Below are 26,892 nucleotides of genomic sequence, written 5' to 3'. Positions count from 1 at the left end.
TTCTCCGATTAGTTTTAAATGTGCCCCATGCTAACTTCATGGAGTGTCCCCTAGTCTTTCTACTATCCGAAAGAGTAAATAACCGATTCACATCTACCCGTTCTAGACCTCTCATGATTTTAAACACCTCTATCATATCCCCCCTCAGTCGTCTCTTCTCCAAGCTGAAGCAATAGCTCACAGAAATACTTCTGTGTTAATATTTCTAATAATTTGATAGAGCAACAGAGTGGAGGAGTAGCCTAGTGGTTAGAGCAGTGGGGGCTATGAACCAGGAGACCAGGGTTCAAGTCCTGCTGTTGCACCTTGGGCAAGTCATTTTACCCTCCATTGCCTCAGGTACAAATTTAGGGGTAGATTTTATAAATCTGCGCCTGCGCGTACTTTTGTTCGCGCACCAGGCACAAACAAGAGTACGCGGAATTTTAATAGATACGCGCATAGCTACGCATATCCATTAAAATCCGGGGTCGACGAGCGCCAGACTGCCCAAAATCGGAGCGGCCTCGGAGGGAACTTTCCTTCCGCCTCCCCCCACCTTCCCCTCCTTTCTCCTACCTAACCCACCCCCCCGCCCTATCTAACCCCCTCTACCTCTTGTATCTTACGCGCGTACCCCTTTGAAAATCTGGCCCTTAGACTGTAAGCCCTCTGGGGATAGGGAAATACCTACAGTACCTGAATGTAATCCACTTTGATGTGCTGTGAAAAGTGGAATATGAACACAATAAATAAATAAAACATCCTCCTTGATTTATAAGAAAATTATTCCTTACCTGCTAATTTTCGTTCCTGTAGTACTTAGGATCAGTCCAGACCGTGGGTTATGTCCCCCGTCCAGCAGATGGAGTCAGAGCAAACTTCCAGGGGTGCTGACATATAAGCCTGTGCACCCCCTAGGGATCCTCAGTATCGAGAATATCAAAGCCTAGAGCCAGAAATACTAGACAGGAAAGTAGGAAGGATCAAGCGCCAGACAAATTGTAACCACAGAACACAAATAACCAATGCAACTTGCAATGCGAACTGTGAAAGAACTAAGTAACAACACAAACATCAGGATGTAGAAATATGAGAGACAGAGGGTAAAAAACGTACACGAGCAGGCGTCTGACCAGCACTTAGCAACCACGGGCGGGCGTCTGGACTGATCCTAAGTACTACAGGAACGAAAATTAGCAGGTAAGGAATAATTTTCTTTTCCCTGTACGTACTAGGATCAGTCCAGACCGTGGGATGTACCAAAGCTTCCCTAAACCGGGTGGGTCCCTGAAGACCCTGCTCGAAGAACCCTGTCTCCAAAGGAACCCGAATCACCTACCGGTAGTTGCAACCGGTAATGCTTCGAGAAGGTATGCAGCGACTTCCATGTCGCCGCGCGACAGATTTCCTGAATGGGAACATGCTGAGACTCTGCCCGGGACGTGGCCAGGGCACGCAACGAATGAGCCCGGACTCCCTCCGGGGGCGCCTTCCCGGCACCGATGTAGGCCGAGGAAACCGCATCCTTGAGCCAACGTGCGATAGTCGTCTTAGACGCTTGCCGTCCTTTCTTATTGCCGGACCAAAGCACAAAGAGATGGTCGGAAGCCCGGAACTCATTGGTCACTTCCAAGTAGTGCAGCAGAGAGCGCTTCACATCGAGACGCCGGAGGGCCTGAGGCGCATCCGACGGGAAGGCCGGCAACTCCACCCACTGGTTCAAGTGGAAGGACGACACCACTTTAGGTAGGAAAGAAGGCACCGTACGAATAGAAACTCCCGAATCCGTGAAGCGTAGAAATGGTTCCCGGCACGAGAGCGCCTGAAGCTCGGAGATGCGTCTCGCCGAGGCTATGGCGACCAGGAACACCGTCTTAAGTGTGACATCTTTGAGGGAGGCCTGCCGCAGTGGTTCGTAGGGAGCCTGTCCAAGGAGGCGGAGAACCAGGTTGAGATTCCAGGAGGGATAGGGATGCCGCACCGGCGGCCGCAGGTGTTTGACTCCCTTGAGGAAGCGCGAGACGTCCGGATGAGACGAAAGGTCAGGTTGCCCCGTGGTACGAGCCAGAGAGGCTAGAGCCGAGACTTGCACACGCAGGGAGTTGTAGGAGAGGCCCTTCTCCAAGCCCTCCTGGAGAAAGGCTAGGACCTGACGGAGCGAAGGTGTGGTCGCGGATGCTCCGTGCCCGGCACACCAGATCTCAAACACCTTCCAGACCCGTACATAGGCGACTGAAGTGGAGGTCTTACGCGCCTTGAGCAGCGTGTCTACCACGGTTACTGTGTATCCTTTGCGCAGGAGACTCTGCCTCTCAAAAGCCAAGCCGCGAGACAAAAGTGTTCCGCCTGGTCCGAAAATACCGGACCCTGATGGAGCAGCCGCGGGAGGTGTGACAATCGTAGAGGTCCGTCCACTACCAAGTTGAGGAGATCCGCAAACCACGGACGCCGCGGCCACTCTGGCGCCACCAGGATGACCTGCCCTGGATGATCCTCTATCTTCCGCACCACCTTGCCCACCAGAGGCCACGGAGGAAAGACGTACAGCCGAAGACGAGGGGGCCAAGGTAGAACCAGGGCGTCCACTCCTTCCGCCCCGTGGTCCCTTCTGCGACTGTAGAACCGCGGGGCCTTTGTATTGCAAGCCGTCGCCATGAGATCCATGGCGGGCGTTCCCCAGCGCCGAGTGATGAGCGACATTGCCTCGTCGGAGAGAGCCCATTCCCCTGGGTCCAGCGTCTGCCGACTCAGGTAGTCTGCCTGAATATTGTCCACACCTGCGATGTGGGAGGCCGCTAGGCGGTCGAGGAACTGCTCCGCCCAGGCCATGAGACGGGCCGCTTCGACGGCCACACCCGGGCTCTTGGTGCCTCCCTGACGGTTGATGTAGGCTACCGTGGTCGCATTGTCCGAGAGAACGCGGACCGCCCGCTGTCGGATGAGGGGCAGGAATTGAATGAGAGCCAACCGGACTGCCCTGGTCTCCAGGCGGTTGATCGACCAGGCCTTCTGTTCCTGAGTCCACTGCCCCTGTGCCGAGCTTCGGAGACACACGGCCCCCCAGCCGGTCAAACTGGCATCGGTAGTGACCACGATCCACTCCGGCGACTCCAGGGGGCACCCCTGTGCCAAGTTCCTGGGGTCCAGCCACCAACGAAGGCTGAGTCTGGCCGCCGGCGGAAGGGGTAGGATCGCCTGATAGTCCTGCGAGACCGGTTTCCACCTCGAGAGTAGCGCCATCTGCAGGGGCCTCAGGTGTGCAAAGGCCCACGGCACTAGGTTGATGGAGAAAGCCATCGATCCCAGGATCTGCAGATAATCCCTCGCTGTTGGAACTGGGAGAGCGGCAAAGTTGCAAATTTGCTCTCTGAGCATCTGGGCCTTGTCCGGCCGCAAGAAACATAGAAACATAGAAATGACGGCAGAAGAAGACCAACCGGTCCATCCAGTCTGCCCAGCAAGCTTCACACATTTGTTCTCATACTTAACTGTTTCTCTTGGCTCTTAGTAACCTTATGTTCTAATTCCCTTTTCACCCCCACCATTAATGTAGAGAGCAGTGCTGGAGCTGCTTCCAAGTGAAATATTAAGTTTGATTAGTTGGGTAAGCGGCAGCATAGCTCTCTGCCATGAAGCAGAGGGCAATGCTGGAAATGTGTGAAGTTTCAGTTTTTCTTTTCCCCTGTCATTGAAGCAAGGAGTCATGCCGGACATGCACCGAAAGTGAAGAATGCCTTGAAAGTCACATTAACTATCATCAAATATTGAAAAGCCTAATAATTGGTAATACCTATAAGCCCATGAACCCATCCCTGTTTTTTTTTCTTTTTTTCTTTTCTTTTTTTAATTGGGAGATGGATGCCCTTCATCCTTCTACTCTGTGAAGGTGGACACCTACCACCGGCCACTGGCATCCCGCTCCGTTAATGCCTCTGTGGCTACTGCCGCTCCATGCAGTGTTTTACTACCTGCTCTTTATATGCGTCCTCTAGAACTGATGGATCCCATCCCTGGGTTTTTTTATTATTTATTTAATTGGGAGATGACAGCCCTCCATCCTTCCGCTCCGTGAAGGTGGACACCTACCACTGGCCACTGGCATCCCGCTCCGTGAATGCCTCTGTGGCTACTGCCGCTCTGTGCAGTATTTTACTTGCCTTGAGCGGTGTCGAAGCGCGCGCCCAGGAAGTCCAACTGCTGCGACGGAAGGAGACTGCTCTTGCCGAAGTTGACTACCCAGCCGAGAGACTGCAGAAAACCGACCACCCTGTCGACTGCTTGCCGCCCTTGAGAGAAGGTCTTCGCTCGGATGAGCCAGTCGTCCAGGTATGGATGTACTAAAATCCCCTCTCTTCGGAGCGCGGCCGCCACAACCACCATTATCTTGGTGAACGTCCTGGGCGCCGTTGCCAACCCGAAAGGGAGGGCCTGGAACTGGAAGTGTTGATCCAGTATCTTGAAGCGGAGGAGCCGGTGATGGACCGGGTGGATCGGAATGTGTAAGTAAGCCTCCGTCAGATCCAGGGAGGCCAGAAACTCCCCCTGATGAACCGCCGCGATGACTGACCGAAGAGTTTCCATACGGAACCGGGGTATCCGGAGGGCCTTGTTGACTTCCTTGAGGTCTAAGATGGGACGAAAGGATCCATCTTTCTTGGGCACCACGAAGTAAATGGAATAATGACCCGAGCCCACTTCTCCGGAGGGGACGGGTGAGATGGCCCCCAGGGCTAGGAGACGGTGCAGTGTGCTTTGTACTCCCACTCGCTTGTGACTCGCCCCGCAGGGTGAGAAGACGAATCTTTCTTTGGGGGGATACCGCAAATCCAAAGCGTAGCCTTGCCTTAGAATGTCTAGGACCCATTGGTCCGTGGTGATGTTGGCCCACTCCTCGTAAAACCAGGCTAGTCGTCCTCCGATCCTCGGGAGGGGGGAGTGAGCCGGCCTGACATCATTGGGTAGACTTGCCGGAGGGGCCCGGAGCCGAGGAGTCCCTGGGTGGTCTGCGGCCCCGAAAGGACCGAGTCCATGACTGAGACCTGTTCGAGGGATTTCTCGGCCCCTGAGACCTGGAACCCCGAAATCGCCATTGAGAGCGGGACCGATTCCTGGAGAAGGAAGTAGACGGACGATACGACCGCTGGCGGTCCTCGGGCAACCTGTGTACGGAATTTTCCCCCAGGGATTTGATGATCTGGTCAAGATCCTCACCGAAGAGGAACCTACCCTTGAAAGGTAGAGACCCTAGGCTGGATTTGGACGAAGCGTCCGCCGCCCAATTACGAAGCCACAGCAGGCGCCTGGCGGAAACAGCCGAAACCATGGTCCTTGCCAGGACTCGCAGTAAATCGTGGAGGGCATCAGCCCCGTAGGCAATGACGGCCTCCAGCCGGTCCGCTTGCGCCGCTTCTTCCGGTGGTAGTTGCTGTGAAGTCAGGAGCTGCTGCACCCACCGAAGTCCGGCTCGCTGGGTAAGGGAGCCACAGATAGCAGCACGGACCCCCAGCGCCGAGACCTCGAAAATCTTTTTGAGGCAGACTTCCAGCTTTCTGTCCTGTACATCCCGGAGGGCCGTTCCCCCTGTCACGGGAATTGTGGTCCTCTTCGTGACGGCAGAGACTGCCGAGTCGACCTTGGGTACTTTAAGCAGATCCAAGAAGTCGCCGGGAAGAGGGTAGAGTTTGTCCATTGCTCTGCCCACTCTGAGAGAGGCCTCCGGCGTGTCCCACTCCCGCACCAAAAGATGGAGGAACGACTCATGAATCGGGAACGTTCGCGCCAGAGGACGTAAGCCCGCCAGGACCGGGTCCCCTTTTGAACTAGCGGAGGCTACGGAGGGGGCTGGGGGCCCCGGCGGTTCGACGGGCGGATCGAGATCCAATTCCTGGAGGACGTGTGGGATGAGGTCCGACAGCTCCTCCTTACGGAAGATCCGGAGCACCCGTGGGTCGTCACACTCCAGGTGCGCTGCCAGGAGCGAGTCATCGTCAGCCGTGGAGGCCGGATCGTTCCCAGGGTCCTGCGTTGGATCCACTCCGCTGGGTGGGAGAGCCAGGAGCGTCTTATGGCCACCCCCAGATGGCGCTGGATTGGCCCCCCCCCCATAAGTCGGGGAATCTTCGCGGGCGTGGGGTTCGCTGGAGCACCCCCTGGGGATCCCCCCGCCGGCTGCAGGCTTTGGAGGTACGCCTGGTGCATCAAAAGGACAAAATCCGCCGTAAACCCCCCTGCCGGTGGAGGGACTGCGAGCGAGAGGTCCGTGGAGGGGCCCGCAGCGATGGAGGGGGACGATGGCGCTGGTATCGGCCTGAAACGCGGCGAAAAACCATGTGGGGACTCCTCCGCCTCCGAATCAGCCGCGCTCTCCAGCTCTAAGATGGCCGCCGCTCCCGCCAACGAAGGGGGCGGGGCCTTTCCCCTGGAGCCGCGGCGATCGGAGCATGCCGGCGAAAAAGTCGGGGAAGCCGATCCGGTCTCTCCCCCGGGGAGGCCAACCCCGGAGGACCCGTCTCGCGATCCGCCCTGCCCCGGGTCGGGGCCGGGAGACCCCTTAGAGCGCTGCATGGCGCGCGGCCGGAACGAAGATTCCCCTCAGCGACCGCCCCTAGGCCGGAGCTGAGCACTGCGCGCCGCGGGAGGAGCGAGCTCGTCCGCCCAGGCTCAACCAGGCACCCTCCCCGTAGGAGCAGCAGGGGAATGAGACTTCCCTGCTGCCGCGGCCCCGGGGAATGAAACGTCGCGGGGCCGAGGGGGAGGGAGTGCGAATCGCGGCGCGCCGGAGGGGAGAGGCTGGCCCCACCAGCATCCACCTAAGCCGTCCGACGGCGATCCTGTAAAAAAAATTCCACACAAACTCACCGCCGGAAGGGAGGAGAAAAGGGAGAAACAGGTAGGCAAGAAAACATACCCAGTCCCGCTGGCAAGCTGACAAGGACAGGGAGGCCCGGGCAGGGCTCCAGGCTCCCTGAAGTGATAGGAAAAAAAATGTTCCCCTTTTTTTTTTTTTTTTTTTTTTAATAAATTTAGCAGCCCAGGTCCGCTTGATCCAGTCAAAGAAGAAATAGGAGAGAGTAAAAAATGTAGCAAAAGCCACACACTGGGGAAGCAAAGGTTCCCCCACTCACATCTGCTGGAGTCAGAGAGATACTGAGGATCCCTAGGGGGTGCACAGGCTTATATGTCAGCACCCCTGGAAGTTTGCTCTGACTCCATCTGCTGGACGGGGGACATAACCCACGGTCTGGACTGATCCTAGTACGTACAGGGAACAACCATTTTCAAATCTGAAAGCATAGCTTCCCTTCCATGTTTCATGGTTTGGAAGAACAGTATCTGTGAAAATGACTACTCTCCTGAGACTTGGGTACATATTCTCCAAACTACTTCTTGAGTTTTCCAAAACCTTTTCAGGGACCTAAACAGACGTGTACACCTTTTATTTGGAAAGGCACCTAGAACTGTTCCAGTCATCAACGGCGCATTTAAAAGACAACACAGATTTACTCAGGGTGTTCCCTACGAGTACGCTGGACTTCTATGCAAGACAGGAAAGATTTCCCAAGGGGAATTTTGTAGGATGCAGTGACATGCATGGCTGAGAAGGCGCATATCTATTTCTATTTTTATATATCTATTTATTAAACTTATAGTCCACATATAACAAACTTCACGTGCTAGGCATATTCCATATTTTACAATTACAATATAAAAAAACAAACAAGATAATATCACAAACTGAGCAAATCATCAGTTAAACCTTTCGGACAATCAATGGAAAGCCTCAAAGTATAAGATAGTTTTTTTAAATTTTTATTTAAACAGTTTTATTAAGGTTTTCCAGTAAGTAAAAGATTACAACAATTGCCATTTAACATAGTGTATAAGGAAGCATTAACAATATACCAAGTATGGCAGCAAACCACAAGTGCATGTACACCGTTACAGACTTACTTTAACGTCTTATAATTAATCCCCTTCCCCCCCTGACATCAGGTAATAATCATAAAAACAGTGAGTAGAGGCAGTAGTCAAAAACAGTATCCAGAAATCAAAAACCGTAGTCAGTATCAAGGCAGATGACAAATCAATGTACAGTATTGTCACACTACTGGACAGAAGTGAAGAAAAAACCAGCTCAAAAACCTATAGAGCAAAGAGAATTAGTCACCGGTAAAATAAACCTGTGACCACAATCTCGAGAAAACCATGGTTGAATTCCCAGGATTCCCTTTATTCTTGCTCAGCTAGCCACTGAATATATGGTCCCCACGTGGCCAGGAAGAATTTCATGCGATCTTGCTGAACCGCCGTGAGGCGTTCTAGTTGATAGTAACCATGTATTCTATGTAGAATTTTAGCTAAGCATTGCAATTTCAATCCTAGCTGCAATAAACACCTGTTGTGTAAGACGTTGTATGGTTTTATTCAGTGTCTCTATAGGTAGCGTCAACAAAGCTTGCCAAGGTTTAACATCTAGGGGTTGCTTAAGAATTGAGGAGAGCCACTTAAATATTGCTGGCCAAAAATTACTCAACTTCGGACTTTGCCACCACATGTGATAGTAAGTGCCTACCCTACCACACTGCCGCCAGCAAGTCTCAGAAAAAGTGAGCATGAAACGATGCAGGGTCACAGGCGCATAATGCATCTTGTAACAATTTTCCTGCAGACTTGCCGCGATAGAACATTTATGAGCTGAGGTAAAAATCTGGTCCCATTCTGCCTCTTCCAGGGTGTGATCGAAGTCACCAGTCCAAACCTGTTGTTGCCGGGTGATTCCCGAGAGCTTACCAAGCAACAAAGTGTAAATTTTTTATATGATACCCCATATGGAATGTGCATTCATACAATAATTTTCAAATAGTGATCCTGAGAGGAGTAATGTACCATTCCTTGTAGCCTGGTGAATAAAGTGACGAATTTTGGCGAATGTCCCCATATGGTAGCGAGAACATGTATCATCGACCGACATCAAGGAACCTTGCACTTGAATATGGTCTATGCGCTTGATCCCTGCATCAGCCCATCTCTGGAACACACTAGTCTGTGAAGACTGGGGAAAAATAGCATTTTCAAAGACATAAGTTAAGGGAGTAAACTGTTCCTTCCCTTTCAGCAATAATTGCCATTGACGCCAAACCCGAAGAGTTGTACTGAGGGCGACAGGTACATATTGAATTGTGTGCCAAGTAGTCTTGGGCTGCCAAGGCATCGCAGCAAGCGGCATGGCCCCAATTAAAGCTTGCTCTAGTAGCACCCACTGTGGCACATCCTTAGTTTTATAAAGTACCACTAAAGCCCATAGCTGGGCCACAGTGTAGTACCACAGAAGATTCAGTACTCCCAAGCCCCCTCTATTCTTTGGTAAATATAAAGTGGTCCTAGCTACCCTTGGTAGATGCTTACGCCAAATGAAACCAAACATTTTTTGCTACCATTGACGTAACAACATTGTAGGGATAAAAATAGGGATAGTCGTAAAAAAGTATTAAAAAACAGGGTAGAACATTCATTTTGATAACAACTATGCGTCCCAGCCAAGAGTGTGTATGTCTGGCCCATCTATTGAGATCTCCATTAATAGAATGAAGGAGAAGTAGACAATTGAGATTTAAAAGATGATTCACATTGGCTCCAATACGAACCCCCAGGTATTTCAATGCCTTCTTGGCCCATTTAAAGGGGAGACTATTCCTAAGGGTAATCTGATCCTGAGGAGACACATTTATAGTCAATAATTCAGATTTGTCATAATTTATTTTAAGGCCTGAACTGTGCTAAAAGCCCCCAATTCTTGCATGGTCCCCCTGCAGGGATGTAAAGGGTTTCGTAAGAGTGAGCAGGATGTCATCCGCGAACAGGGAGATTTTAAATTGCTGTTGTGCCTTATTAATGCCCGTAATAGAGGCGGCAGCCCTAATGCGGGTCATTAAGGGTTCCAGAAACGGTGCGAACAGTAGGGGCGGGGGAGATAGTGGGCAGCCTTGACATGTACCCCTGCCGATGGTAAACTGATCTCCATAACTACCATTAATTTTATTTCTTGCCCGGGGTTGGTCATATAGTTTCATAATCCACTTAATAAAAAAGGAACCAAAACCCATCTTTTCTAGCATCTGAAATAGAAAAGGCTAGTGAACAAGATCAAATGCCTTTTCTGCGTCCAAGGATAGTAAAGCTGTGGGTGTGCAGTAAGGTTGAACAAGGCTGATAATGGCAACTATTCTACATACATTATCCACTGCCAACCTACCAGGGACAAACCCTACCTGATCAGGGTGGACCAGTTCGGGTTGGACCCCATTCAGCCGGGCTGCAAATACCCGAGCTAGGATTTTCATGTCTAAGTGGTTCTGCAAGTGAGCGAGCAGAGCATCGATAATACGTCCCCGAGAATCCAACCAACCCAGGTGTCTTATCCAATTTTAAGTTTTTTAATAGCAAATAAAACCTCGAGGTAGTGATCGGGGCATCCAAAAATTCCCACTTTTCCAGGGTGAGTCCCGGCAAATCTACTGTGTTGAGGTACTCTCTAATTTTGGGGGAATGGATGGAGTCATCCTGGGAGTACAGTTTGGCATAAAAATCTGTAAAGCATTGATGGATGCCCTCAGTCGTAGTCTCAGATCTGCCCTGAGAATTGTTAACCTTAGCCACTAAGGTCTGGGCCGCCTTTAAACGCTGCGCCAGGAAACGCCCTGCTTTGTTATCCCCCTTGAAAAATTTTTGTTTAAGCAAGTCTAATTGGTGGCCAATGTAAGTGTCATCAAGCGATCTCAATGTATCCTTTTGCCTTTAGGAGGCGGGCGTAAGTTTGGGTAGAGTTAATGATGGTATGTTGCTGTGTCAATGGCCATGTTAATACTGATGGCTATTTAAATTATTACAAATTCTTGTAGTTAGGTATGGGAATAGTGGGTAATTGGTGAGAACAAAGTAGGGATCTTGTATGCTCTTCTACCGAAGATGGAGTGCACAAGAAGATGGCAAAAAAAAGACTGTCTTGGAAAAGGAGAAATCTTGCAGATGGTCACAGTCTGTGGCTGCAGCTGGGATACATCTTTAGTAGTGTCGGCAGGATAACTGAGCAGACTGGATGGTCTTTTTCTGTTCATTTACTATGTTGCTATGAGGGAGGTCATTTTTAAACTGTCGATTTGTATAGGTTAAGTGTATTTACGCACATAAATGACTTTGAAAATTGCCCTTTTAAAATTTATTTATTTATTTACATCTTTCTACTATACCGACGTTCAAGACGAAGATTCTTATCACACCGGTTTACATCGAACCAAAATTGGAAAGATTACAAACAAGTATCTTCAATCAAATCAATTAAAATTTAACATAGATGAGAGAATAAAGTATAACAGGATATAACGTATGACAAGGGCTGATTAAAAAACAGTGTAGAAGAAAACCTCGAGTGAGGAAAGAACTGTATTACAGACTATCTCCGAACATAGTACGGTTCTTGAATAGATGTAGGGTAAAAAGGGGTACTGGGGGGAGGGAGAGGCTAGGGGGGTCAGGAAGGGAGAGAAAATTTGACATAGTAACAGCAAGAATTGCACGTTGACTGCATCAGAAGTCCGCATTAGAGTTAGGAGTCCGTGTTAGTGTTAAGGAAAGGCTTGTCTGAATAATTTCTTTGTAAAGGTGAGTGCGCATTGTTCCTGGCGAAGCTCTGGGGGTAAAGCGTTCCAGTGCGTAGGTCCAGCGGTAGAGAAGGCGCGTTTTCTCAGTGAGGGGTGAAGCGTAGCCTTGGCGGAGGGGGTGAGCAGGGGCGTTTTGTAAGCAGTTCTAATTGGCCTGGAGGCGGTGTGAATTTGGAATGGTATGTTTAACTGTAAGGAGGATTGATTGTGAATAGTTTGTGTATGATGGTGAGGGACTTATAGAGGATTCTGAAATTAATGGGAAGCCAATGTAGATTCTTGAGGATGGGTGTGATATGTTCTCTTCGATTAGAATTGGTTAGTATCCTTGCGGCGGCGTTCTGGAGCATCTGTAGAGGTTTGGTGGAGGTTGCCGGGAGGCCAAGTAGTAAAGAGTTACAATAGTCTATTTTTGAGAAGAGAATGGCTTGAAGAACTGTGCGGAAATCGTGAAAGTGCAGGAGAGGTCTGAGCTTTTTTAGTATGTGTAGCTTATGGAAGCATTCTTTTGTTGTATTATTGATGAATTTTTTAAAGTCCAGCCGGTTATCTAAAGTGGCTCCAAGATCTCTCACGTGTGAAGTGGTGGCTGTAGCGAAGTTAATGATGGAGGAGTTGATGTCGTTGGTAGAGATGAGGAGGAGTTCTGCTTTTGTGGTGTTGAGGACTAGGTTGAGGCTAGTTAAGAGGAAGTTGATTGAATTGGGGCAGCTGTTCCAAAAGTTAAAAGGTTTTGGTGATGGATTCTGTTATGGGGATCAGGATTTGTACATCGTCGGCTTAGATATAGTGAGTTAATTTTAAATTTTCAAGGAGCTGGCAGAGGGGGAGAAGATAAATGTTAAAGAGAGTGGGAGACAGTGATGAACCTTGAGGTACTCCATGAGTGGAGCTTATGGGGTGTGAGTCTTTGTTGTTTATTCTGACCCTAAAGTTTCTGTTACTGAGGAATGATTTGAACCAGCTAAGGGCAGAGCCTGAGATGCCAATGTCAGCTAAGTGATTAATGAGAATGGAGTGATTTACCGCGTCAAACGCCACTGAGATGTCCAGTAAGGCTACTAGGTAGGATTGTCCTTTGTCAAGACCCATGATGATGTTGTCAGTGAGGGAGATAAGGAGGGATTCTGTGTTTGATGCTTTACAGAGTCTAAACTGAGCAGGGAACAGGATCTTGTGAGTGTCTAGATAGTCAGAGAGTTGGGTGTTGACTAGTTTCTCCATAAGTTTGGCAATGAAAGGAAGGTTGGCTATGGGACGGAAGTTTGCGGGGTCAGCAGGATCCAGATTGGGTTTCTTTAGCAGTGGTTTGATGGTGGTGATTTTCAATGGATCAGGTACAACTCCTTGGGCTAGGAAGCAATTGATGATTTCCGCTAGTGGTTTGGAAATGGTGTTTGGAATGGAAAGTAGGAGTTTTGTAGGAATGCAGTCTGAAGGGTGAGAGGAGGGCTTCATGTTTTTGAGTACAGATTCAATTTCAAGAGATGAAGTGAGTTCCAAGGAGTCAAAGGTAGCTTTTATGGCTGTCTAGGGAGGTATAGAAGGGGGGGGACGGCTGGGTGTTAGCGAGGATGAGAGGGTCTAAAAGCTTAGAGATTTTTTTCTCGAAGAATGATGCCAATTCATTAGCTTTGGATTGGGCTTTGTCGTCAGGAATGGTGGGAGGCGAAGGTTTTGTAAGTGTTGATACAAAAGAGAATAAAGCCTTAGCATCGTAGAAGTTGTGGATTTTGCTGGAGTATGAAGTTCGTGTAGGAGTGCATGGTGGCTTTGTAGGCTGAGATCGTGGTAGGGATAGGGTTTTTGCGCCAACTCTGTTCTTTGCGTCTTAACTCTTGTTTAAGGTTTGTCAACTCAAGAGAGAACCAGGGTTTTTTGTTTTTAAAAGTCGGGTTAATTTCTTTGGTGGTCAAGGGACAGATTTTACTAGCAACAGAGTTTGTGATGTATTTGTTTTGTAAGTTTATATATCTCCTGTATATGAAACATGGCGACAACCTTGATAGCAACACCATGATAGAAAATAACATGAATGGAGCACAGATGAACAGAGATCCAGAAAACTATTTATAACTCGTAAACAGTAAAGAAGCTAATTACATTTTTCACTGCTGTACTAATTACATTTCCTTCCTTTCCTTATGATAAAGAATAAATGCCCAAGAATTCTGGTGTAGGAACCTAATGTTCTAGCCAGGTACAAAGCACCAACAAATCTCCAAGAGAGCTGAAAAAATATGTGCCGGGGCGGGAGGCAGACAGCAGACAATGTCCTCTCTACGGAGCCACTAACACCTCTAAGCAAGCAAGCTGTATTCCAGCAAGGGCTCCATGTGTGCAAGCCTTGCGCTCTACTGTGAACACCTCACCTCTCACCAAATCCTGTGCTGTGCTCCCAAATATTCCTATCCCATAAGGCAAGAAGCAGACAGTTCTTTTAGAGCAGTGGTTCTCAACCTTTTTTTGGCCGGGACACACCTGACAAATGGTTCTCATATGCGTGACACACTGAACATGTGACCATCACGGGGCTAAGTGTAAACATGCACTCTGCATCCACAGGAATCTCCTCAACCCTCAGCAATGAGTGCAGAGCAGATCTAGGGCATAACCCGTACAACTCACCATACAAAAAAAAGATATTCTGGTTCTGATGACATCTCAGTAAAAGCAAAACAAACTCCCTTTACTACCAGGCACAATAGCCTTCCTTATGAAAAGACAGTAATTTACCACTAATGCATATCCTATTGAGAAAACACATCAAATAAGATTGATACAAATGCCTACATGCTAGTAAAATACCTCACCTCGGTCACACACCCAGAACTGACCTTCACCAAGTACAGAAAAAACACAAATTATAAATATGGAGACAGAAACTGGAACGGAAAACCAAAAAAGCCACTCTGCATACAGTGCGAACCTGGAGAAATGGAAAGAGAAATAAAGCACCTAACAGACTCAGGATTTGCAATAATGCACACAAACTAACCTGCACAAAGTTACACCTGTATTACGGAACACACGCAAACAGTAACAACCCTATCTAAGAAATACAACTATTAAACCAGGCCCTAAACACTAAAACATTTCCTATTGGGAAAACAGAATAAGCCAAGCTGCTACAGAGCCCCACACTGAAATCATTGTAAAGTTATACCAAAAATGTTACAAAGCAGCTGCTGAACAAAATAATATTCAATTAAATACTCATAAAAATTATTAAAACATGTCCAAATATCAATAAAATATTTCAAATCAGCAGACATCGCATAATACCCAATAATTAAAATGGCAGTCAATCAAGAAAAATAAATTTAAAAAGCCACCTTTACTTACCTTCTCCAGCAACTCTCCTACTCCTTTCCCTTCCAGGCCAATAGCACTAACCAGAAGCAGCAAGGGCTGCTGAAGCTCTGTCCTCAATCTTCTTCCTTAGCACCCACAACCAGTCACTCACAACACACACCCCCCCAATTAGACCCCACGACCAGTCTCGGTCTCTTTCACACCAGTCATCTTCCTGACCAGTTTCTCTCTCTCACACAGAAACACATCACCTCCCTGACCAGTCTCGCTCTCTCAATCACACTCATGTTCTCTTATATACAAGCTCTCAATCACACACAAAAGCTCTTACACCCATTCACACCAGCTCTCACCCAGGCTTCCATTCACACCCCTACACACAAGCTCTCACCCAAGCACCCATTCACACCCAATGACACAAGCTCTCACCCAGGTACCCATTCACACCCACAGACACAAGCTCTCACCCAAGTACCCATTCACACCCTCCGACACAAGCTCTCCCCCAGGCACCCATTCACACCCTCAGACACAAGCTCTCACCCAGGCACCCATTCACACCCACAGACACAAGCTCTCCCCCAGGCACCCATTCACACCCACAGACACAAGCTCTCACCCAGGCACCCATTCACACCCTCCGACACAAGCTCTCACCCAGGCATCCATTCACACCCTCAGACACAAGCTCTCACCCAGGCCCCCATTCACACACAAGCTCTCACCCAAGCCCCCATTCACACCCTCAGACACAAGCTCTCACCCAGGCATCCATTCACACCCTCAGACACAAGCTCTCACCCAGGCATCCATTCACACCCACAGACACAAGCTCTCACCCAGGCATCCATTCACACCCACAGACACAAGCTCCCACCCAGGCCCCCATTCACACACAAGCTCCCACCCAGGCCCCCATTCACACACAAGCTCCCACCCAGGCCCCCATTCACACACAAGCTCCCACCCAGGCCCCCATTCACACACAGACACACCAGCTCTCACCAAAAATAACTTCTTCCTTCATTGCAGGGATGGGCTCCGGTTCCGCCTTTGCTTTAATCCGGCGGGCCTTCTTTTTTCGGCGCCACAGGGATGGGCGCCTCAGTCAGAGGTCGGGTTTTCCTCTTCACCGCTACGGGGCTGGGCTCCCATAGCGGCCTTGCACCGTCGGGGTCGGGTTTTCCTCTTCACCGCTACGGGGCTGGGCTCCCGTAGCGGCCTTGCACCGTCGGGGTCGGGTTTTCCTCTTCACCGCTACGGGGCTGGGCTCCCGTAGCGGCCTTGCACCGTCGGGGTCGGGTTTTCTTTTCACCGCTATGGGGCTGGGCTCCCGTAGCGGCCTTGCACCGTCGGGGGTCGGGTTTTCTCTTCACCGCTACGGGGCTGGGCTCCCGTAGCGGCCTTGCACCGTCGGGGGTCGGGTTTTCTCTTCACCGCTACGGGGCTGGGCTCCCGTAGCGGCCTTGCACCGTCGGGGTCGGGTTTTTTCTTCACCGCTACGGGTTTGGGCTCCCGTAGCGGCCTTGCACCGTCGGGGTCGGGTTTTTTCTTCACCGCTACGGGTTTGGGCTCCCGTAGCGGCCTTGTACCGTCGGGGTCGGGTTTTTTCTTCACTGCTACGGGGTTGGGCTCCCGTAGCGGCCTTGCACCGTCGGGGGTCGGGTTTTCCTCTTCACCGCTACGGGGATGGGCTCCCGTAGCGGCCTTGCTTCGTCGGGGTCCTACACTGCTATTCCTCCCACTCCACTCCCGGGCAGTGCCATGCCTGCCTCACCGGCCAATCAAAGGCTTCCTCCCTTCTTCCTACTCCCACTGGCAGGTGGCAGGGAGGAGGCTTCCGATTGGCCTGCGCGGGGGAAGGCAATATGAAGGAGGCTTCCCATTGGGCAGTGGGGGGTAGGAAGAAAGGAGGCTTTCAATTGGACCGCGGGGGCTGGAAAAAGGGAGAAGGAAAGTACAATGGGGCAGTGGGACACCGGGAGACGCGACACACCGGTTGAGAAGCCCTGTTTTAGAGGACCCTTTATATGTGAAAATGGGCACCCCTGCCACATACAGAGCTATCCCAATGTGAAAGAGCCAAGTGATGTCAACTCTGCCAAGACTAAGATGAAGAGCATCCCAAGCTCACAGCGTGATACTGCTGAAATCACTGATGCTTTTCAGTCTAACTAGAGAAGCGTTCTCTATGACACAGCAGAAGGAAAAATGACATAAAAAGGAGGAAAACAGAAAAGAGAGGAAAGATGACGTGAGAGGAAAAAAGAGGAGATGGAAGAACTGGAGTGAGAGGAGGAGGAAGGGAGAGAGAGATAGGGGATAAAGGATATAAACAGAGGTCTTACTTGTTCCAGTGACTCTTGGAGTTCTTATAAAGTGCAGGGAACATGATAGGCAGGACACGGGCTGCATTGTCGCTGATCAGACTCATGATATACTCATTATTCCAATAGTACAGAGCTCTCTCTGCCACCTGCAAAGAAATCCAAAAGTTCTAACATAAACCCTGTCTGTGCTTGGCTCACATTCACACTCCATGTACAGGGCAATGCAGAAGGAAACGCATATGCATGGCTCTGCCCTTACATTAAGGCTGATCCTGTACCTGAAAGTGCGGACTAGAAACACACTTTGCCAGTTGCCTGAACAAGGGCTCCATGACCTTCACAAACTCAGAAGGTTCAATAACATCCATAATCTCCTCCAGTTCATTCAGGAACATCACCTCCTTTGGGCTATGCGTCTTCGGCCAGAATTTCAACAACCCTATAATCACCTGAGAAGGGAAAGAATATTGAAGGAAGGCTCCATTACCTATTTACATGCTAAACATTGCTTCAGTTAAGCTCTTTGAAAAACTGCATGGGCTTGATTCTGATTCTCGACGGCCCTTCTTGCATTCTCCCATGATAAACCAGGCCTTATCGTTGACTGCTAAAATTCTCATCTGGATTGCAAGATCTCCCTGGATATGCCATGGGAATGCTTAAAAGGAGATTGTTATAGGATGAAAATCAAATTGCAATCATTACAATTGTTATAATGGGACAGAAAGAGAAGCATAACAGAGAGAGACTGCAGAAAAGGCAGATCATTACCTTCAATAGTTAATCTGACACAAAACAATAAGCAGAACTAAGACATTTTAGGCTTTCACTTTCTCAGACACACCAGGGGAATACTGGTTTATCTGTGTCAATTCCTCTTATATTTCATTTTTCATATCAATCTGGACAGTAGGGTTACAGCCAAGTCTAACCTCAAAATCTCATATCTTGAGACTGGCACAATGGCTGTGTCACAAGCTGCCATGCAGAAAACCCGAGTTTAATTTCTGGGCTCGGCATTTACTTCCTGAGCCAGTCAAGGGCGGCAATGCTACAGAGGCAGCATTCACACCTCTGAAGAACAGGTAGTATTAGCCATTGCACAATGGCAATGCCTAGTTGCTAGATGCAGGGTACATACATACATACAGCATTCACACCTCTGAAGAACAGGTAGTATTAGCCATTGCACAATGGCGATGCCTAGTTGCTAGATGCAGGGTACATACATACCAACTTCCAGAGGAAGCTGTGTTCTGCAGCCCCTGCTTGAGAACAGTCATGGCAAGGTTTAAGTCTGGGTCGAGGGCTATAAAAATATAGGAAACCCCAGGTTGAGAGTGAATAAAAGTGATGGCACCAAAGCCCAACAAAGGCCAGCTCTCACTGAGCTGAAAGCCCACATAGGTAGGAGGAACTCACCGAGTAAAAAAAAAAAAAAAAAAAATCAGCTCAAGTTGTGCAAGATATACAAGCTTCCTCGTAAACAGCTAAGTTCTACAACACCAATATCTAAACAGCATTAGATATATCTCACATTTATTTATTTTATTTATTTAACAATTTTTATATACCGGCATTCGTAGGACACATCATGTCGGTTCACATTTAACTGAGAAAGGAAATTACAATGAACGAGGATAGAGAGAGTCAACGATATTACAATGAACTAGGAACAAGGATAGAGAGAGTCAACGAGCAAGGATACAACTTTGTAAAACGAACTGGATGATGATTATGCATGTTAAGAGTAGGTATGCATCAGGATGTAAAGGATGCATGTACCCTTAAGAACTTAACATATGAAATTATTTACAATAATAATATTAAATGTAATTTAATATTATTTTAATTTTATATTAATTTAATATTATATTAATTTAATATTATTTAATATTAAATAATATTAAAACATCTGAAATATTAGAGTAAATAATTAATCACCTTGCCCAGACTGGTATGGAGAACTCATATAGCCAGAACTAACAGAGATAAGCCAATATTTTTACCATATTTAATTCTCCCACATCTATCCAGACAGTAGGGATGTAATAAAGCAGGACCTTACAGTATGGGTTGGCAACATATTTTGGCAAAGTGCTGAGGGTGGACTGGAAGGAATTTCATCTCAGAGGAGAGAACGTCCCACTGACAAAATCTAGCTTGCTCGTGGAGAGGATCTGGGAGGCAGGAGGGTGAAGAAACCCTAAAAACACCCTGTACACAGCTCAAATTGTGCCTCCTACTACCCATCACATTGTAACCACTCAAATTCTGACACCACAAACCAGCTATGTTAAACTCATGTAGTAAGAGATTAGTATAGCCAGTCCATAAATTTTGAAAACAATCAAAGAGACAACATTGGAGAGAGAGTAGCATGCTACTACCTGAAAATTATTCAAGTGCTGTCACGTGTGGCATACTTGCTGCAGTTAACAGCTCTAGCCTTATAGGTTGGCAAACAACATGGTTTGGATGATCATAAGAACATGCCATACTGGGTCAGACCAAGGGTCCATCAAGCCCAGCATCCTGTTTCCAACAGAGGCCAAAACCAGGCCATAAGAACCTGGCAATTACCCAAATCACCCAAACATTAAATGAACTGCAAGCTACCTAGAAAGGTATGTATCCTAAGATGCATCCTATCTATGCTACAGTGCCTTGCAGATCTATCCCACAGCGCCCCTGCCTTTCCAGTAAAAGAACCTGCTCTGACAGAATGTTCCTTAGGCATGCATTTGAAAGAGAACACAAAACTTGCCATATTGGGTCAGGCTAAAGGTCCATCAATCCTAGAATCCTATTTCCAGCAGTGGTCAAGCCAGGTCACAACAACCTGGCCAGATCCCAAACAGTAAACAGATCCCTATTCTCCTAATGCCCAGGGATACATAGTAGCTTTCTCCAAGTCTACCTGGTTAATAGTTTATTGGACTAGGACTTTTACGCCAAGAACTTGTCCAAACCTTATTTAAACCCAGCTATACTAGCTGCCTTTACCACATCTTCCAACATTGAATTCTTGAGCTTAATTATGCTTTAAGGGAAAAATAATTTTCTCCTACTTGTTTTAAATCTGCTACTGTTGCGTCCGGTCTCAGACGGCTTCGCCCGATATGCCTCACCTCTATTTCAGTCTTCTCCACCAGCCTCGGGAGAATGGCGCCGTAGCGTCTCCTTGCTGCACCCTCCGGCTTCCCCAGAGCGGCTCTTGTGCGGCATCCTGCCATGTTGATCTGAGGCTTCCTAGGGCGCACGCGCCTCATGTCTTGTAGCAGTGTTGGCGCGAACCTCGGTGGGGCAACCCCCTCAAGTGACATCACTGCTTCCTTCTTCAAAAGGTTGCCCATTTGCTGACTCTCGCCGAGTTAGCAACAGATTGGATTTGTTACGGTCTGAAGCTGCTCTGCCGCTTCTACACTGCTGAAAGCTACCTTCACCCTCCGGGGTTCTACTAACCTGGGAACCCACTCCTCGGGGGCCCTTTGCTTATTTCCAGGTGCCTATCCTAATTAAAGGTACTCGCTCCTCGAGGGCCTGTGTCCATATCCTGGTGCCTGCTACCAATTCTTCAACCTGCTAGAACACTACCTATCAGCTACAGAGAGTGAGTACTACTTCTCCCAGTCTGTCCATCTACAGCCCTCGCTGTCCATCTGCATCGGGCCCTACACCACCATTGTGGAATGGGACTCCTCTGCCAAGGATCACAGACTGTTGATACCTATCCTCTCTCTACTGCTCACTGGGAACTCTATCTACTCAGCTACAAGGGAGTGTGTTATAACATCTGCCAGTCTGTCTCTCCTACAGTGCCGTACTGGACATCTGCATTGGGACCTTACACCACCATTGTGGGACGGGTCTCCCACGCCGAGAATCACAGACTGTTGCTATCTAATCCACTCCCTACTGCCACCTCTGGTGAACCAGACAAGCTGTAAAATAAAAGATATATTCTCTGTGTTTGTGCATCTGAGTCTAGCCCGGTGCTACAGTTCCCTACGGGGCTCCTCCCCGTGGGAGATACCATCAATGTTGCCCCTGAGAATCCACCAAACACCTCAATATCATAACAGCTACTTACTAACTTCATGAAGAGTCCCCTAATCTTATATATTTTTTGAAAGAGTAAACAACCAATTCACATTTACATGATTTTATAGACCTCTATCATATCTCCCTCCTCCAGTCATTTCTTCTCCAAGCTGAAAAGCCTTGACCCGCAGCTGTTCCATCCCCTTTATCATTTTGGTAGCCTTCTTTGTACCTTTGCCAATTCAGCTGTATCGTTTTTTAGATGTCGTGACCAGAACTGCACAGAATACTCAAGGTGTGGTCTCATCATGGAGCAAAGCAGAAGCATTAATGCATTCCCTTTTTTATTCTCCATTCTTTTCCTAATAATTCTTAACATTATTTGCTTTCTTGACCACTGTCACACATTGAACCGAGGATTTCAACATATTTTCCACAATGATGCCGAGATCCTTTTCCTGGGTTCTAACTCTTAATATGGAACCTAACATCATGTAATTGAAGTTTGGGTTACTTTTTCCCATATGCATCACTTTGCACTTGTCCACATTCAATTTCATCTGCCATTTGAATGTCCAGTCATCCAAGGTCTCCTCCAATTTCTCACAATCCACTTATAATTTAACAACTCTGAGCATTTTTATCTGCAAATCCTATCATCTCACTTGTTCCTTTCCCCAGATCATGTATAAATATATTAAAAAGCACCAGTCCTAGTACAGATCTGTGAAACAATCCACTATTAATCGTTTGCCACTTAGAAACTGACCATTAAGTCCTGATCACCGATTCCTATCTTAATTAGTTCACAATCCACAATAGGACATTGCCTCTTTCTATCCCATAACTTTTTAATTTTCTTAAGGTCTAATGAGGGACTTTGTCAAATGCCTTCTGAAAATCCAAACATTACCATCCACCAGCTCATCATTATCTGCTTGTTTATTAATCCCTTCAAAAGATGTATCAGATTGATGAGGCAAGACTTGCCTCGGAAAAGTCTATGTTGGTTGTGTTCCATTAAACCATGTCTTATGATTTTGTTTTTTAGAAAAAATCATAGAAACTATTCTGGCAATGAATTCAGGCTCATTGATCTATAGTTTTCCAATTCACCCCTGGAGTCTTTTTTAAACATCAGCATTACATTGGCCACCCTCCAAATGGCCACAATAAACTATTTTAATGATAGCTTACAAATTACTATTAAGATATTTACAATTTCATTTTTCAGTTCTTTCAGAACTCTGGGGTATATACCATCCAGTCCAGGTGATTTGCTATACTTTAGTTTGTCAATCTGCCCTATTACATCTTCCAGGTTCACTGTAATTTGCTTCAGTTCCTCCAAATTAGCACCATTAAATACTATTTCTGGCACAGGTTTCTCCTCAACATGAACACATGAGCAACCTAGAAATATAAGAATATTGGTAGCCCATTCCTAGGAGTAGCATGTAATATAACAGCTGATCAAACTTGCAAAAACTTTTCAATTCTTTGGATCAGGACAATCTCCTGTTTTATGAAGAAAAAAATGGCATTAACTTCTGAACTAAAACATGATACAATTCACATCAACAGAACTATAAAATCCTTTATCAACATACAATCATAGAAATATCAATCAGCATAATAGGTACTATCAGGCTATAAACCTTCATTGTTTTTTCTTTAATCATATGAACATGGTTCATCAATTATTTTAAAACCATTTTTTCTGTAATGCAAATAAAACTTATCTTAACTACTCACTGAGTCTTCTATTAGAATGCCCCGATATGGTCTGCATGTCAAAATCACATCTGCATCAGGGGGTCTTCAGGGGAAATTTACATCCATTTCATGTGTGACATGTTAACCATTTTTTACCATTTTGAACTTTCTATAAAGCAAAACACAACTTATTTAATAAAAAGCTGATCTTACTGTTCATCCATTGTTTATCCAAAAGGAACTCACCACTCAAAAAAAGGCTTCTAATGACATTCTGGCAGCAAGTTTAAACCAGAAGGTAACACTAACCAATGGGATGCTTTATGTAAGAAGAGGAAGGGGATTTGTGTCAAAGAAATAAATACAACTTTTTTTAAACAGAGTAACATTTGACTTCTAAATTCAAGCCACCCAGAACTACAGTATTTAGGGAAAAGACCCAAAATTGTTCCCAGATATTAAGCCTTGCAAGGCGATCACCCTCTTTCAGTGTTTCACATACTTGTTCAAGGATAACTAAGAGCAAACCTTCCAACAGATGTTTTTTTACTACACAATATGACAAAGAGCTTGAGTTTTTTTGGTAGCTAAGCACCTCCTGTGTTCGATGAGGCATGTGCGGATACATCTCTTAGTCTGCTTACATAAATCTTATCACAGGGACATACTATGATGTAAATCTCAAAAGATGACAAACAATCCGTCGATCCTGCATGCCTCAAAATGTGCCTTGATTGCGGGTCATGCCAGCTGGTACCAGTGATAGATAGTGGACAGAAAGAATACTTGCACAAGAACTGTGACCCTTAGGAGATTCTAGAGTAGGACTTTCAGCAGGAGGAAGATACAAGTGTACCACAAAATCTTTAATGTTTTTTTCTCTAGTATATTTATTTATTTATTTATTTTTATATACCGACATTCACCCAAGGGTATCACGTCGGTTTACATAAAATCTAGTGAGATAGTGTGATAACAAATCATACTATCTTTACATTGATAAATTGTATAACTACATTGAGACATTGTAAAATTACAGCAAGTGAGGTTTTGTTACGCTTAAATTATAACATTGTAAAATAAAGTGATTTGTTATCTTAACAATATAACAGCTAACGTTTGAATTGACTATTGAGAGTTCTCATTGTGGGATATGTGCGAGGTTAAGGTTCTGTTTGGTATTGGTTGTTGGGGATGACAAGGGGTTAGCTGTTGGCTGGGTAAGCTTTTTGGAATAGCCATGTTTTTAGTGATTTCTTGAAGTTCTGTGATGAGGGTTCCGTTCTGAGATTTGCTGGTAGTTTGTTCCATAGTGCGGGGCCTGCTATTGAAATTGTTCATTCTTGTGTTGAGGAGAGGTGGGCCTGTTTGTTGGATGGGATGGAGAGTAGTCTGGTGTTATTGGATCGTAGGTTTCATTGGGAGGTGTATGGCTGTAGGGTGTCCTTTAGCCAGTCTGACTTTTCGTTGTTAAGGGATTTGTGGATTAGGGTAAGGGCTTTATAATGAATTCTGTGTGTTATGGGGAGCCAGTGGAGTTCTTTCAGCATGGGGGTGATGTGTGTGGAGTGTTTACTGTTTGTGAGGGATCCGGCTGCCACATTTTGGAGTAGTTGGAGGGGCTTGAGGGTGGAGTTTGCTAGCCCAACGAGGATGGAGTTACAATAGTCGAGTTTGGAGAATATGAGGGCTTGGAGTATTGATCGGTAATCTTGACTGAGTGGAAGTGGTTTGATTTTTTTTTTTAGGACTTGTAGTTTGAAGTAGCCTTCTTTTATTAAAATGTTGATGTATGTTTTCAGGTTGATCTGGGTGTCTAAGGTGATGCCTAGGTTTCTTGCAGTTGTAACAAGATGGTTCGTGCTTTGTGAGGAAAGTCCATCTTGGATATTCCATGCTTGGGGTTTGTTAGAGATGTGTAGGATTTCAGTTTTTGTGTGGTTCAGGGTGAGTGCTATTTGGGATAAGAGTTTTTGTATTTGGGTGAGGATGGAGCTCCATTGTAGAAGGGTGCTCTGTATGTTATCTTTTGTGGGGATAAAGATCTAGACATCATTGGCGTAGACAAAGAATTGGAGGCCCAGGTCAGTGAGGAGTTTGCAAAGTGGGAGCATGTAGATATTGAAAAGGGTGGAGGAGAGTGACGAGCCTTGAGGGATGCCGTACGGAAGGGGGAATTGTTTTGATTCCTTGTTGTTGAGGATTACTTTGTAGGTTCTGTTCGATAGGTAGGAGCTGAACCATTTGATTGTGGTGCCATCTAGTCCAATTTCACTTAGTCTGGTTAGGAGGGTGTTGTAGTTGACGGTGTCGAAGGCGGCGGATATGTCAAGCAGCATGAGAAGATAGGATTGGTCGGCGTCAATTCCTCTGAGTGCTGAGTCGGTAAGGGTAAGTAGGAGTGTTTCGGTGCTGAGTGTTCTTCTGAATCCATGTTGAGATGGGTATAGTATTTTTTGGGTTTCCAGGTGTTCAGAGAGTTGATGATTTACCATTTTTTCAAGGATTTTTGAGATAAAGGAGAGGTCAAAATGGGTCTGAAGTTGGTGGGGTCAGTGTTGTCAAGGTGTGATTTTGTTTGAGTATAGGTTTGATGATGGCGCATTTAAGGGCCTCGGGGAAATTTCCTTGCTCTAGTGATATGTTGATGTCAGTTATAGGTTTGGCTATGGTATCTGGGATTAGTTTCAAGGTTTTGATTGGTATAGGGTCAAGGAGGTGGGTAGCTGGGTTTATTTTTTGTATGATGGTTTTTATCTCTGAGGAGGCTGTGGGTTCAAAGGTGGTCCAAGTGGGGAGAGTGGTGGGTTGGGGGTTCAGTGTTTCATTAGTTGCTTGAGGGTTGGAAGTTATTAGTTTGGTGGTTTTGTCCAGTGCTTGTAAATGATAGATATTACCTGAAATACCATGTGAGAGTATCATAAACACATAACCAACTTACTGTCAAGCTGGTTGTACTGGGTTGTGGTAATCCAAAAGAGTTTATTTTATTTTAACATATTTCTATACCGGACTTCATGAAAGGGATTCATATCAGGCCGGTTTACATGGAACTTGGGGATAAACAAGTGTAACCAAACAAGAAAGTCGAAGCAAAGTTACATATAACAGGGGGATAGAACTTGGGGGCTATAGTAGCCAGGAAGTAGACAGAAAGGAAATTTAATTACATGTAAATATATGACGGGTTATGGGTTTAGTAAACGTCCCATTCCTTGGGCTGAGTCTGAAGTGACATTTTTGAGTTAGGGGAAGGCTTGGAGGAAAAGCCACGTCTTAAGTTTTCTTTGAAAGGTAAGAAGGCAGGGTTCCATTCTTAGGTCAGTCGGCAGTTTGTTCCAAAGGACTGGGCCTGCTGTGGAGAAGGAACGTTCTTTGGTGGATGTTAGACGGGTGGATTTAGTAGGTGGAACTTGTAGGGTTCCTTTATATGCTTCTCTGATGGGTCTTTCCGAAGAGTGGAGTTTGAAAGGGGTCTGAAGGTCTAGTGTGAGCTGTTTGTGGATGGTTTTATGGATTATAGTGAGTGCTTTATGTAGAATTCTGTATTTTATTGGCAGCCAGTGTAGGTTTCGGAGGATGGGGGTGATGTGAGCACGTCAGTTGGTGTTGGTTAAGATTCTGGCTGTGATATGGGGGGGGGGGGGGGGAGGCTGATGTGCACAGACCAAGAGTGGGATCGTGGGGTGATAGTCTCTGGCAATCTGAAGATGGCAAAGCAATGTGACAAGGTAATAGCTAAAGCCAGAAGAATGTTAGGCTGCATAGAGAGAGGAATAACCAGTCAGAAAATGGAGATGGTGATGCCCTTGTATAGGTCCTTGATGAGGCCTCACCTGGAGTACTGT

The 26,892-nt window shown here is 46.8% G+C and overlaps 1 protein-coding gene across 3 annotated transcripts in view; it reads right to left on the bottom strand.

The window, feature by feature from the left end:
- The window catches only part of PPP2R5D (protein phosphatase 2 regulatory subunit B'delta), a 374,106-nt gene that overhangs the window by 128,566 nt on the left and 218,648 nt on the right, over positions 1-26,892 (bottom strand). For all 3 annotated transcript variants that reach the window (XM_029592779.1, XM_029592780.1, XM_029592781.1), the window contains exons 11-12: positions 17,563-17,733; positions 17,303-17,430 (exon numbers count right to left, since the gene is read on the bottom strand). In XM_029592779.1, the coding sequence (XP_029448639.1) occupies positions 17,303-17,430; positions 17,563-17,733 (299 nt within the window). The remainder of the gene's footprint in view (positions 1-17,302; positions 17,431-17,562; positions 17,734-26,892) is intronic.

The sequence above is a fragment of the Rhinatrema bivittatum genome, chromosome 3 (assembly GCF_901001135.1).
Source record: "Rhinatrema bivittatum chromosome 3, aRhiBiv1.1, whole genome shotgun sequence".
Classification (NCBI taxonomy): domain Eukaryota; kingdom Metazoa; phylum Chordata; class Amphibia; order Gymnophiona; family Rhinatrematidae; genus Rhinatrema; species Rhinatrema bivittatum.
Note: the sequence above shows the minus strand (reverse complement) of the source record. Positions and strands in the feature narration are given on the sequence as shown.